Here is a 12,053-nt window from a genome sequence, read left to right as displayed (position 1 = left end):
AGAAGTCCAATAACTGAACACCACTCGGATTCAGATCAGGGAGGCCGTTCCTCCCAATCACCCCCTTCCAGGTCACACTGTCATTGCCCACGTGAGCGTTGAAGTCCCCCAGCAAAACGATGGGATCCCCCCGCGGCACACCAAATAGCATACCGCTAAGGGAATCCAAGAAGGCCGGGTACTCCGAACTGACATTCGGCGCATAAGCGCAGATGACAGTCAGAGACCTATCCCCGACCCGAAGGCGCAGGGAAACAGCCCTCTCGTTCACCGGGGTAAACTCCGATGTTAATGCACCGAGCTGTGGGGCCACCAATAGCCCCACCCCAGCCCGGCGTCGCTCACCCGCCGCAACTCCAGAGTAAAAGAGCGTCCAGCCCCTCTCCAGGAGATTGGTTCCAGAACCCAAGCTATGTGTTGAGGTGAGCCCGACTATATCTAGTCGATACCTCTCAACCTCACGCACAAGCTCAGGCTCCTTCCCCACCAGAGAGGTGACATTCCATGTCCCGAAAGCCAGTTTTGTCAGCCGGGGATCGGACCGCCAGGGCCTCCCTTGGCCGCCACCCGATCCACAATGCACCGAACCCCTGACATTCCCCTTGCGGGTGGTGGGCCCACCTGGGGACAGTCCCGCGTGCCTCTTTCGGGCTGTGCCCGGCCGGGCCCCACGGGCCAAGGCCCGGCCACCAGGCGCTCGCCAACGGGCCCCTCCCCCAGGCCTGGCTCCAGGGTGGGGCCCCGGTGACCCTAGTCCGGGCGAGGGAAACGGGACTTTGATTGATAACTTTTTCATAGGGTTCTTTTGGCCAAAAGAAAGGAACAAATGTATGGGAGTTAATTACAAGCTTAGTCTTGGCCAAAATTTATATTATTAAATAATTAATTAAATTAATTAAAAGTAAGAATGTGTTCACTCTGCATGGAGATTTTTTTAACTGTTCCCTGTTGTTCTGAAACAAAGATAACCGTCTTTCACATCGGATCTGAGGATCACCAGGACATCGACGTCGCCATCCTGACAGCCTTGCTGAAAGGTACTTCCAGTTCCTCTCCAACACCCCCTCACTGACAGATCCAGCTCTTCCCTGGAGGGGGCCTTATGGCCATCTTATGTTGTATTTGGCTGTTTTTTTTAATTTCATATATATATTTTGGGGGATCCCTTCCTCTCTCCCTGCCAAGATGTCATCAGACTGCTCTTCTCACACACTCCTGTCCTGAGCGGGTTTACTAAGACTGGGCTGTAGCGGTGGAAGGGACAAAGAAGCGATTTACAGACATTCATATGTGTTCCCGAAATTAAGAAGCTGAATAAACACACTAAATTACCACAATGCAGGTTTTTGGGTTTGAAAGGAAGCTCTGTTGACTCACCATTCAGGCTTTGATGTAGCTAACGGTCTTGCAGACACATGATGTCATTTTTGGTGTGCGAAAGTATTTATGCCTTAGGGGTTAGCGCTAGATCTAAATCCAGATGACGAGGTTTAGGAATGGGCCACCCGTTGGAGTCTCGTCAGATGGACAGGTCAAATCAGTTTGTCAATCTAAAACCTGTATTGAAAACTGCTGTTTTTTTTCTTTTTTCTTTTTTAAGATCATGCGACTGTTTTTCTCAAGCCACTATTTACTATTTATAGTATATGAGACCGGTGTGTTTTCCACTGAACCCAAAGCCATTAAAATCTGTCGTAATCTTGTTCCATTTCATCATGTCAAAATATGAGTGAATGCTGTTTGATTTTATTAAACAAAACCCTTGTATTTTAGTGACCGTTAGGAGTTTCAGTGTAGATGAGCTGTTTCTGCTTGCTGGGTTACTTTGTCATAATAATGTTTTGCATTGTGTAGTGATGCCTTTGCATAGTAAATTTGCCAGTGATGTCACTTGCTTAGGAATGGAGGTCAGCTATGAGAGCATCTGTCTTCAGGCTTAATGACTGCATGACACGCAAGATGTCAGACCCAAAAATGGGAAATCCAAGCCCGCCTCCCCATCCCTCGTCCCCCCCGCTGCCCCACTCTTACAACCAACGCACTACAAAAGAATAGTGTGATGGCTCTTGGGACTTCTATTGTACTTACACAAAAATGTTCTGAGGGTAGAAGGAAAAATGATTAGATAACCAGAAAGATAACCAATTGGATTATAGAGGAGCGTGGGTCCAAACAACTAAAGGAGGCAGTACCAACCAATCAGATGTCTTGGTCCCGCCTCCTCTAGTTGCTTGGACCCACTTCCTCTACAATCGGATTGGTTATCTCTCGGAATCAATCTTTTTTTTTTTTCCTTCTGCAGTAAGACTCCTTCTGCAGTAAGACTCCCGCAAGCAGCGTGATGAGAAACCCTTCAGTCTTATTTCCTGGGTGTTCTACTGAATTCTAATTGACGTTTTCTTCAGTATGTGACTTCCTGTCTGCGTGCCTGTCTGTGTGTCTGTCCAGGTACCAACACCTCTGCTTTTCACCAGCTTGTCCTCACCCTGGCCTGGGACCGGGTGGACATTGCCAAAAACCATGTGTTTGTATATGGGCAGCAGTTACTGGTAGGTAAACAGAAGCAAAGGGTCCTGGTAACACCCTGGATAAGGCCTCCTGCCAAATAAATGAAAGTGAGAAACATAAATAATTAGTATATTATTGTCAGTGACTCATTTTATGTTTATCATAACCTAACTGGATTTACTGCTCGTCAGTTAAACAGTCTCAATTTACACAGTCAACAATTTGCCTCACACTCCTGTAATCTTTTCAAGGGGTGCTGGAGTATTGTACAGGGTTGTATACTACTGTGAACATTCATTTGTGATCCAGTATTATGCCTTATCCCCGCAAATTTGGAGAAGGGGTTTTGGCTGGTGTTGGAGGACCCGGTAGTTTACCCATCTGAGCACATTTATGTGTGCGCCTACATGTTTGTATCGAGTCGTGACCTGAACGTCTGTGTGTGCTGATTGCCTGTTTTGTGTGTGTGTGTGTGTGTGTGTGTGTGTGTGTGTGTGTGTGTACACACGCTCACCCTAGGTGGGCTCCCTGGAGCAGGCGATGCTGGACGCGCTGGTGATGGACCGGGTCGACTTCGTGAAGCTGCTTATAGAGAATGGGGTCAGTATGCACCGGTTCCTCACCATCAGCCGGCTGGAAGAGCTCTACAACACGGTATGCTTATCCCTCCGCGCTCGCACAGCCTCATCATAGGACGTCCTTCGAGGCCCTTTATTTACCGGCCTTTTTCTCTTTCTTTGCTCTCCTGATTATAGAAACAATCCCCAACCAATGCAACACTCTATCACCTTGTAAGGGATGTGAAGCAGGTAAGAAGGAACAGTGTTGTGCACCTAAACATAGTAATACTTTTTCTGTGCTCTGTAGACTGTGTGTTTCTGAGATGTAAGTTGAGTGATTCCTTGTTGATTAATGGCTTCTCTCGCTTTAGGGTAACCTCCCGCCAAATTACAAAATCACGCTGATTGATGTAGGCCTTGTCATTGAGTACCTGATGGGTGGGACCTACAGATGCAACTACACCAGGAAGAGGTTCAGAATTATTTACAACAACCTCCACGGAAGCACCCGGGTAAACCATTTAAAACTAGCCAGCCGTTTGGGTCTGTGGTACCCAAAAAAGAACAAATCATTCAGACATGTTTGGCGTGTGCCATCGTTGACGTGATCTCAAAGTGCCTGTCCCTTCTAAAACTCTACCCTTTAACATCGTCTCAGCGAGGACGGCATTCATCCAGCAACGCGTCACAGCTGCGAAAGAACCACGAGGCCTTCAGTATCCAGGCAGACAAGAAGGAGAAGACCCGTCACAATCACTTCATCAAAACCGCACAACCCTACAAACCCAAGGTGCTCCAAGGAGCTCGGCCTTTAGGCATTATACACTTGAAATCATCCTTGGGTGATTTAATTGGCTGCTTTGCTTGTTGCCTTAATTGGTTGGAATTCTTGGTCTGAAACAGCCAGAGTCTGCGACAGAACAGTCAAAGAAGAAGACCCGCGAGGAGATTGTGGACATCGATGACCCAGAGATGCGGCGCTTCCCCTATCCCTTCAACGAGCTCCTTGTGTGGGCCGTACTCATGAAGCGGCAGAAGATGTCGCTCTTCTTCTGGCAGCACGGCGAGGAGTCCATGGCGAAGGCTCTGGTGGCCTGCAAGCTATGCCGCTCCTTGAGTTACGAGGCCAAGAAGAGCGACGTGGTGGACGACACTTCCGAGGAGCTCAAGGAATACTCGAAGTGAGTGCAATTGGTCAAAATTTGCTTAAAAACCATGGTGATAAAAATTGTATTTGACGCAAGATGTACAAGAGAGCAGTGACAAGGTTCTGCATTGAGGAGAAACTGGGGAGGGGGCACTAAAATGTCAATTTCTGAAAAGTCAGCAGTTGACTAGCTGTCAGAGGCAGAGGATGGGCAGAAGCTGACTCAGCACATTAAATCGTATCATCTTCTGGGTGCCTTTTTCAGATGCTGCTGTGGGGGGGGGGGGGTATCGAGATGGGGGTGAACATATTGGGGCATTGGTAGCTGAGATCTGTCTGGCTCCTGAAAGCGCTGATTTGGTTCTGGATTCAGTGAATTTGGCACGCTGGCAGTGGACCTGCTGGAGCAGTCCTTCAGGCAGGACGAGACGATGGCCATGAAACTGCTGACCTACGAGCTGAAGAACTGGAGTAACTCGACCTGTCTGAAGCTGGCGGTGTCCTCCAGGTTAAGGCCCTTTGTGGCCCACACCTGTACTCAGATGCTGCTGTCTGATATGTGGATGGGCCGGCTGAACATGCGGAAGAATTCCTGGTACAAGGTGATGTTGCGTTCCGGCTGTCTTTCTTTAATTCCCTTATTTCCTTTGTTTGCTTATACTTTAATGTGTTTATTCATACTCGGCCCTCCATCACTGCATATTCTTGCAAATTATCTACATTTATCCAGGGATTAATTGCTGTATGCCACTGGCTAAGTAATAGAAAAACAAACTAATATCCACACAAATGTCATCATTCAAGGATGAGTGATTACCAGTTCTGACAGTTTCTGTTTTTTTTAGGTAGTAGCTATAGATTTCATAGCGGTTGGTTTTCTTATTCCTGTGTCTTTTTTTTCTGCTGTACTGTGTCAATGCCTTACGTGTTTCTGTTTGCAGCATAAGTAATCTTATTTGTTCTAGACAGGCCAGTTTAATAGCATGTGGCACTTGACTAGCTAGATTAACACCAAGCAATGGCTAGCCAGCAATTTTAAACATGTGACTGGAATACTTGACGCGCAAAACATTTATAAGTACTTATTCATGAACTCACTTAATGACACTGTTGATGATGTAAATGGAATTAAATTGCTCATAGCCAAGAAAAATATCTTGAGGATGCACAAGGAAACTTTGCAGTTGTCAATGAGGCTGTGTTTCTGCAATAATTAGTATAATTGATTGATTTTAGGCAGGGGCAGTTCTAGGGTTTGACTCGTAGGGGAACTCAACCCCCAGGAATTAAAGGAAAATATTGCTTAAATGAATTTAGAGACAAAGGGCGCTTTTCCACTATAGCAGGTACCACACTTTTGGTCCTTCGAGAAGTACCAAAAGTACGATACTTCAAGGTGTTGATTTTCCATTGGTGTAAAAATTTGTAACAGCACTGAATGACATCGCAACACAAGGCGGGGTATTTTGTACTGAATTCGAAAAATAGTTGCAGTATATTATAGGGCTCGAAAATATGGGATATTAATACCTACATCGCATGTTATGCCTATGGAATTCTTACATTACTAAAAAAGTACCCCAGTTGTTTGGCACTTTTGGCACAGGTACTCAATGGAAAACAGAAAGTACCAAAAGTATGGTACTTGGTGCAGTGGAAAAGCACACAAGGAATTGGGTGACGGAAGTCCCCTAAAATAATATGGTTTTAGGGAAAAAAAAGTGCTGGAAGAGAATACATTAAAGCAGGTTTTATATGACTGTATGAAATGTATACACATATAACATATTAGACTTTATGACATCAATTTCATTAATACCATTTGCCCAATTCTGTCCTTCAGGTGATCTTGAGCATTTTGGTTCCACCAGCCATCCTCTTGCTGGAGTACAAAACCAAGGCAGAGATGTCCCACATCCCTCAGTCGCAGGATGCCCACCAGATGACCATGGAGGACAGTGAACACAACTTCCAGAATGTGGCTGACGACATCCAAATGGTCAGCCTTCAACTTCCATCGGTCTATCAGTTGGTTTATTTCTATCTGGTTCGAATTAGTGAAGTGTCACAATGTGTGCGTGTTTTCACAGGTTTCGTGATTATCAGCGAAAGTCCACTGCGTTATTGTAAACCAATTAGCCATTTTTCTTGGTATGGGATAGCAAATAAAAAACGGGGACATAGAGAGCATTGATAAAGAGGTTTATTAGGACAGGATTTTTATCTCCAGGTTGACGGGGAACAGGGGTAGGCATGCAGTTAAATGCACATGCGCTGCTACATGCTGAACAGTGGGGTGTAATGTCACGTATGTCGTTTATACTAGGAACTAGGGCAAGTGAAGTGGACTTTTAGCAAAGGTCTCCTGATTCAACTGGTACCTCTTGAGACTGACAGTGTCTTCAGACAGTATAATAAACACAACAAGCAGTCTTTACATGGCCAGGAGTTCAGCGCCCCTGCCAGCGTCTCCTCTCCTCTCCTCTCCTCTCCTCTCCTCTCTCTATTTTAAAGTTTCACTGGCACCTTTATTAAGCAGCAGCCGCTTACTTGTTTTTGCTCTGAACGACTTTTAAGGACGTTTTCAAGGAAGCCAGATTCAACGACAACGTGGAAGTGAAGAGCGAGCCGGAGGTGCACGTGCGCCCCCGCAGGCTGCCCATCACCAGAAAGTTCTACGCGTTCTACCACGCCCCCATTGTGAAGTTCTGGTTTAACGCGGTACGTGGGAGCCGGTATGCACCAGGGAAGGTGCCCCTGTCCTCCACTCCCGGCCAGCGTGCATCTATGCTCTCGCAGTGAGACGATTTTGCCCGTAGGCACATTTCCAGGCCTCCTTCGCCCCCCCCCACCCCCATTTCATTTGCATTCCCCAGAGAAAAGCTTGGTTCCCATCCCAAGCGTGCGTGGTGCTGACGGGGAAAGCAGATACTATCGCAGAACACATAATCAGAGGGCACGGCACCCGCATTAAAAGCTGACGAATTAGCCCCGGCCCCCGCTCCGGAACCTCCTAAAGCAGTGCCACACTTGGTCACACACGCCGCTGATAATAATTTCGTCCTTGGCAGCTTTTGTGTGTGTGAGTTTCCGTTGCTTAATGGTCAAGCACCAGCACCCATCTGAGGGCTTGTCGCTTTCAAGATGAACTGATTTGGGTAGGTTGAGATTGAGTACCCAGAAGGTGGGCAATAGATTTCTTCATAAGGCTGTCTGGGAAAACATTTCAGTAAATGGAACACTTCTGGAAGTGTGTATTTTATTTTTCATATACTGTCGTAGTTGGCAGATAGAGAGTGTGTGTGTGTGTGTGTGTGTGTGTGTGTGTGTGTGTATGTGTGTGAGAGAGAGCTGCCTCGTGGACTGGCATCCCATGGGCAATCTAAAGTCGCCAATTTACCCTGCTGCATAGGGCATGCAAACTCTGCCACCTATTGAACCACCACTGTTGTTTGCTTTCCTGGGAGGTATATTCTGCTCAAAGAAGAAGAATGATTTACTCTGCCATGCAAGCCGAAATGCCGAACGGCTTCGCAAGGCTGTAGCACGTGACATGGGCGCATTAAAAGAATTCCTACATGGAGCTCATGCGGCTGATGTCGGGGTGAAATAAATAAATAAAATAGATAAAGGGAAAAGCACAGAATGATGTTTAAATTAACATAATTTCACACAGTGTTTAATGCTTCCCTTCCCTGAGACCATAGTCTTTCTTGCCTTTCTCTGGGCCTTCCTGAACGAGCCGTTTCCCGTTTTGCCATTCAGCTGGCGTTCCTGGGCTTCCTGATGCTATACTCTTACGTGGTTCTGGTCCAGATGCCAGCATGGCCCTCGCCACAGGAGTGGATTGTCATCGGCTACATATTCACCTTGGGTGTGGAGAAGATCCGTGAGGTACGTATGGGGCCCTCTCGCGGCCTGCAGCATGCTTAATTTTAGACTTGGAAGAAAGTTTCAAGTATGTGTTATGAAATCTGACATTTGATATATTAAGAAAGAAACGTAAAATCGAATTTTTTTTTGTAGATGTTTATGTCAGAAGCTGGAAAAATAAGTCAAAAGATTAAAGTGTGGTTCAGTGAATATTTTAACATATCCGACACCCTCGCTATCGTCACATTCTTCGTGGGGTTCGGATTGAGGTTTGGATCAGATGAAACCTTCACGACGGGAAGGCTTGTCTATTGCCTGAATATCATTTTTTGGTATGTGAGGCTCCTCGATATCCTGACTGTTAACCAGCAAGCTGGACCCTATGTCATGATGATTGGTAAAATGGTGAGTGAGAGAATCTGTCCTCCGTGCAAACATCTCCACATGTGGTGAATGACTTGACACCATAGACTCTTCCCATTGAACATACTAGCGCAAAATTTCCAACAATACTTACTTGTAGTTACATCTAGTTCAGTAAAATGTTTTTCTTAGCACTACCCTGACTTACATTGTTCAATTCCATTGAAAAAGGATTCTACCTGCATTGTCATACATTGTATCATAGCATTTTAATATAAATGTTTATAGTGCTAAAAAAAGTGCTGTATTGTACCTTTGCAATTAATGAGTAATTAACACGTATCACAGTAAAAGGCTACAGTACATTCATCTTTAAACTAATTAATGGCCTTGTAATGGCACTGTAAACCGCAATACAAGTGTGTGTTTTGTAAATGGCCTTTGTTCACAGTAACCGGTAACTTGAACCCCTCCATCTGTCTGTGATGCCGCTGCAGGTTGCCAATATGTTTTACATAGTTGTCATCATGGCAGTGGTCCTCCTTAGCTATGGCGTTCCTCGAAAGGCCATCTTGTACCCAAATGAAAATGCATCATGGACCCTGGCTAAGGACATCGTCTTCCAGCCTTACTGGATGATGTATGGTGAAGTGTATGCTTATGAAATTGATGGTAAGGGACGCCCAAGTTTGGCTAAATATGAAAACAAATGTCTTTGAGATGTTAGTAGTGTTGGAAATGTAAATGAATAACAATATCAAATTCAGCTATTTCATTTTCATTCCCCTCAGTCTGTGCGAACAACTCTGAGATGCATCATCTGTGTGCGCCAGGGGTGTGGCTGACACAACTCCTGCAAGCTGTCTACCTCTTTGTTCAATATATTCTCATGGTGAACCTTCTCATTGCTTTCTTCAAGTAAGCTTCTCTATTTTAGACAATCTGGTTCGGTCTGTCCGCGCAATCAGTGTTTGACGACTGAGCACCGAGTGTGTGGTTCTGCTCTGCCTTTGCAGCAATGTGTACTTCCAAATGAAATCCATGTCCAACCTGGTGTGGAAGTACCAGCGTTACCATTTTGTCTTGGCGTACCACGAGAGGCCGGTGCTCCCCCCGCCGCTCATCTTACTCAGTCACCTGGCTGCTCTCTTCTCCTGCATCTGCAGGAAGCGCAAGAAGGACAGTAGGACCTATGGACCAAGTATGGACGATGTCCATCTTTGTGGACATGCATGGGGCCCATAAGGCCGTTTGAGTCAATTTTTCAATTCTAACAGGACCTTCTCGTTGTCTAATTTTTATTACTATCCCCCCCCACCCCACCGCTTCCCCTGCCTCAGAACTTTTTCTAACGGAAGAAGATCAAAAGAAGCTGCACGACTTTGAAGAGCAGTGTGTGGAGATGTACTTCCAAGAAAAGGATGACCAGTTTCACTCCAAGAGTGAGGAACGGATCCGGGTGACCTCGGATAGGTGCGTCTTCCTGAAGCTGCCTTTCTGAAAGCAGGACCGTAGAGCATTTCCTTCTGGGAACTGTGCAAAGACTTCATGTATCTGTTGACAGTGCTGTGGTGTTAAAAACACACTGTGTGTGTGGTGTGTGTGTGTGTGTGTGTGTGTAGCAGAGAGACGTTGATTCTTATTCATATTTCTGAGATGTGGATTGTGTCAGTGACACCTTGGATTTATTTTGATGTTCTTTTCAGGGTTGAAACCATGTGCATTCAGCTGAAGGAGGTTGGCAACAGGGTGAACTTTATAAAACGCTCCCTTCACACACTAGACTCTCAGATTGGCCACCTGCAAGACCTGTCTGCCCTGACAGTGGACACGTTGAAGGCTCTGACCGCCCAGAGGGCCTCAGAGGTCAGCAAAGTCCACAATGAGATCAGCCGGGAGCTCAGCGTGTCCAAGAACCTCGGGCCCAACCTGGTGGACGTGGGAACGCAGCCAAAGTCCTTTGCTTGCATGAAGCACAGCATAGGGGCATACCTCGGGTCATCGTTCGTGCAGGGCGGCGGCAAAATTCCTGATTCCCTGTTCAGTTGCGGAGTTCGGGAAATGGCTGAGCGGGGTTCAGGGCCTGACCTCCACCCGAGGAACACGGACTGCCTGGAGGATGGTTCCTCGCAAAGTGTCTTAGGCCAGAGTGGGACGTCTCACCCTGACCTGCAGCCGGGGGGGCACTCCGTCGATGGGGACAGGCTGGCCCTTCCCGAAGAGCCCGGGGGTGTCCCCCCATCCCATAGCCTACCTGACGTCCCCTCCCCAACCGCACGATTTTTTGTCAGCACTCCATCTCAGCCGGATGGCCCTGGCGGCGATTCCCCAGATGAGGGGCTCCTGGACGTCCCACCCGGGAGCCCTACCGTCGAATTTGGGGCGTTTGTTGGTAAGTGTCCGAACAGGAAGTGCTTGTTCCCCAGCATTGTTATCGTTACGACTGCCCCCGATGCTGCTGCTCCTCCTCCTCCTCCTCCCCCTCGGGAGCTGCGTGCTAAGGGGGGGGGGTACGTGAACGAGGCATTCTGCAATGATGAGGCCGCCACCCATGGGGGCCCTGCATCCCGGGGGGAGAGGAGCAGCCCCTTACCGGGCTGTGAACTGGCCCCGGCCGTCCGGCCCAAGAAGAGCCTCCAGGACAGAGGGAGACCAGCTGAGAACACAAAGCATAGCCACTGCGCTAAAGGAATTCTACAGAAGCTCCGGTCCTCGGCCAGAGCGAGAGGTTTGGCTCTGACCTCTCCGAACTGCGTACTTGGCTGCAGGTCACTTACTCCTCTTCGGTGGTGAACAGATCACACTGCGGAATGAGGCCGCCTCCTCCTCTACTCCTCCTGCCTTGCATCACAAACTGTTTGCTCAAGCTGTCTGGCTTTGTGTGGAGGGTGATGGGATTAATCGTGTGTTCCTTTTGTTCCTATTTAATGTCATTTGTTCTTCAACGTTTAAAGTAAATTTTTCACGCAACGCCCTGTAATGTAAGTTATGGGTAAGTTTGTAATGACTATGGATTGAGACATGCAGCCCCATTTAAAAATGGAAAAATTTAACACGCTGATAAAGGGGGCCATAATCTTTTTTATTATTTTATTGTTTTGAATATACCAGTAAGAGGAGCAGTTGTAGCGTGTATGAACGGCCGAAGGTCCAGATCCAGAGTGAATCATTTTTAGTGTTTGTTTCGGGTGGGGGTGTTAAACTCACTTCCTATGTGGGAAGCCTTTGCTCCAGCAGCCTTATATTTGTCTTCATCAGTTTTCCATCTAGTTGAGACGGTTGGAAGAGGAACATAAGCTGTTAATTGTGGGTGGGAGGTGGGGTTACGGCTTGCTGGACTGAGAAGCTGCTGGCTCACAGGTTTGTGTTTGGCACTTCCGCACCTCTTAAGGAGAGCAGGCCGAGAGCTCGAGTAAAGAATAGCAGGTCAGCACCCAGCCAAACTGCGAAAAGCAGAGAGGAGCCATTCTGGTCCCAGATCAGCACCCATTTTAGCCTGTTGATGTAACCATCTGCTCTGTCCCTCCCCATCCTCTTCCGCTTGTCAGGACCGCCATGCTGTGTTTAAAAACATTCTGTGATAGTGGCTGACTTTCACCCTG

At 47.2% G+C, this 12,053-nt stretch overlaps 1 protein-coding gene across 4 annotated transcripts in view; it reads left to right on the top strand.

Moving 5' to 3' along the window:
- trpm7 (transient receptor potential cation channel, subfamily M, member 7) overlaps positions 1 to 12,053 on the top strand; it is a 37,529-nt gene that overhangs the window by 17,872 nt on the left and 7,604 nt on the right. For 2 of the 4 annotated variants that reach the window (XM_072717940.1, XM_072717939.1), the window contains exons 10-26: positions 965 to 1,037; positions 2,449 to 2,549; positions 3,028 to 3,162; positions 3,264 to 3,317; positions 3,440 to 3,580; positions 3,727 to 3,858; positions 3,972 to 4,249; positions 4,589 to 4,817; positions 6,059 to 6,214; positions 6,793 to 6,936; positions 7,981 to 8,109; positions 8,242 to 8,493; positions 8,949 to 9,123; positions 9,243 to 9,369; positions 9,468 to 9,652; positions 9,792 to 9,924; positions 10,158 to 11,179. In XM_072717940.1, the coding sequence (XP_072574041.1) occupies positions 965 to 1,037; positions 2,449 to 2,549; positions 3,028 to 3,162; positions 3,264 to 3,317; positions 3,440 to 3,580; positions 3,727 to 3,858; positions 3,972 to 4,249; positions 4,589 to 4,817; positions 6,059 to 6,214; positions 6,793 to 6,936; positions 7,981 to 8,109; positions 8,242 to 8,493; positions 8,949 to 9,123; positions 9,243 to 9,369; positions 9,468 to 9,652; positions 9,792 to 9,924; positions 10,158 to 11,179 (3,466 nt within the window). Of the gene's footprint in view, positions 1 to 964; positions 1,038 to 2,448; positions 2,550 to 3,027; positions 3,163 to 3,263; positions 3,319 to 3,439; positions 3,581 to 3,726; positions 3,859 to 3,971; positions 4,250 to 4,588; positions 4,818 to 6,058; positions 6,215 to 6,792; positions 6,937 to 7,980; positions 8,110 to 8,241; positions 8,494 to 8,948; positions 9,124 to 9,242; positions 9,370 to 9,467; positions 9,653 to 9,791; positions 9,925 to 10,157; positions 11,180 to 12,053 lie in introns of those variants that run through there. The other 2 variants (XM_072717941.1, XM_072717942.1) reach the window with 2 other exon arrangements.

This window comes from Paramormyrops kingsleyae, chromosome 11, assembly GCF_048594095.1.
Source record: "Paramormyrops kingsleyae isolate MSU_618 chromosome 11, PKINGS_0.4, whole genome shotgun sequence".
NCBI classification, from domain to species: Eukaryota; Metazoa; Chordata; class Actinopteri; order Osteoglossiformes; family Mormyridae; genus Paramormyrops; species Paramormyrops kingsleyae.
This window is presented reverse-complemented; position numbering and strand designations above follow the sequence as displayed.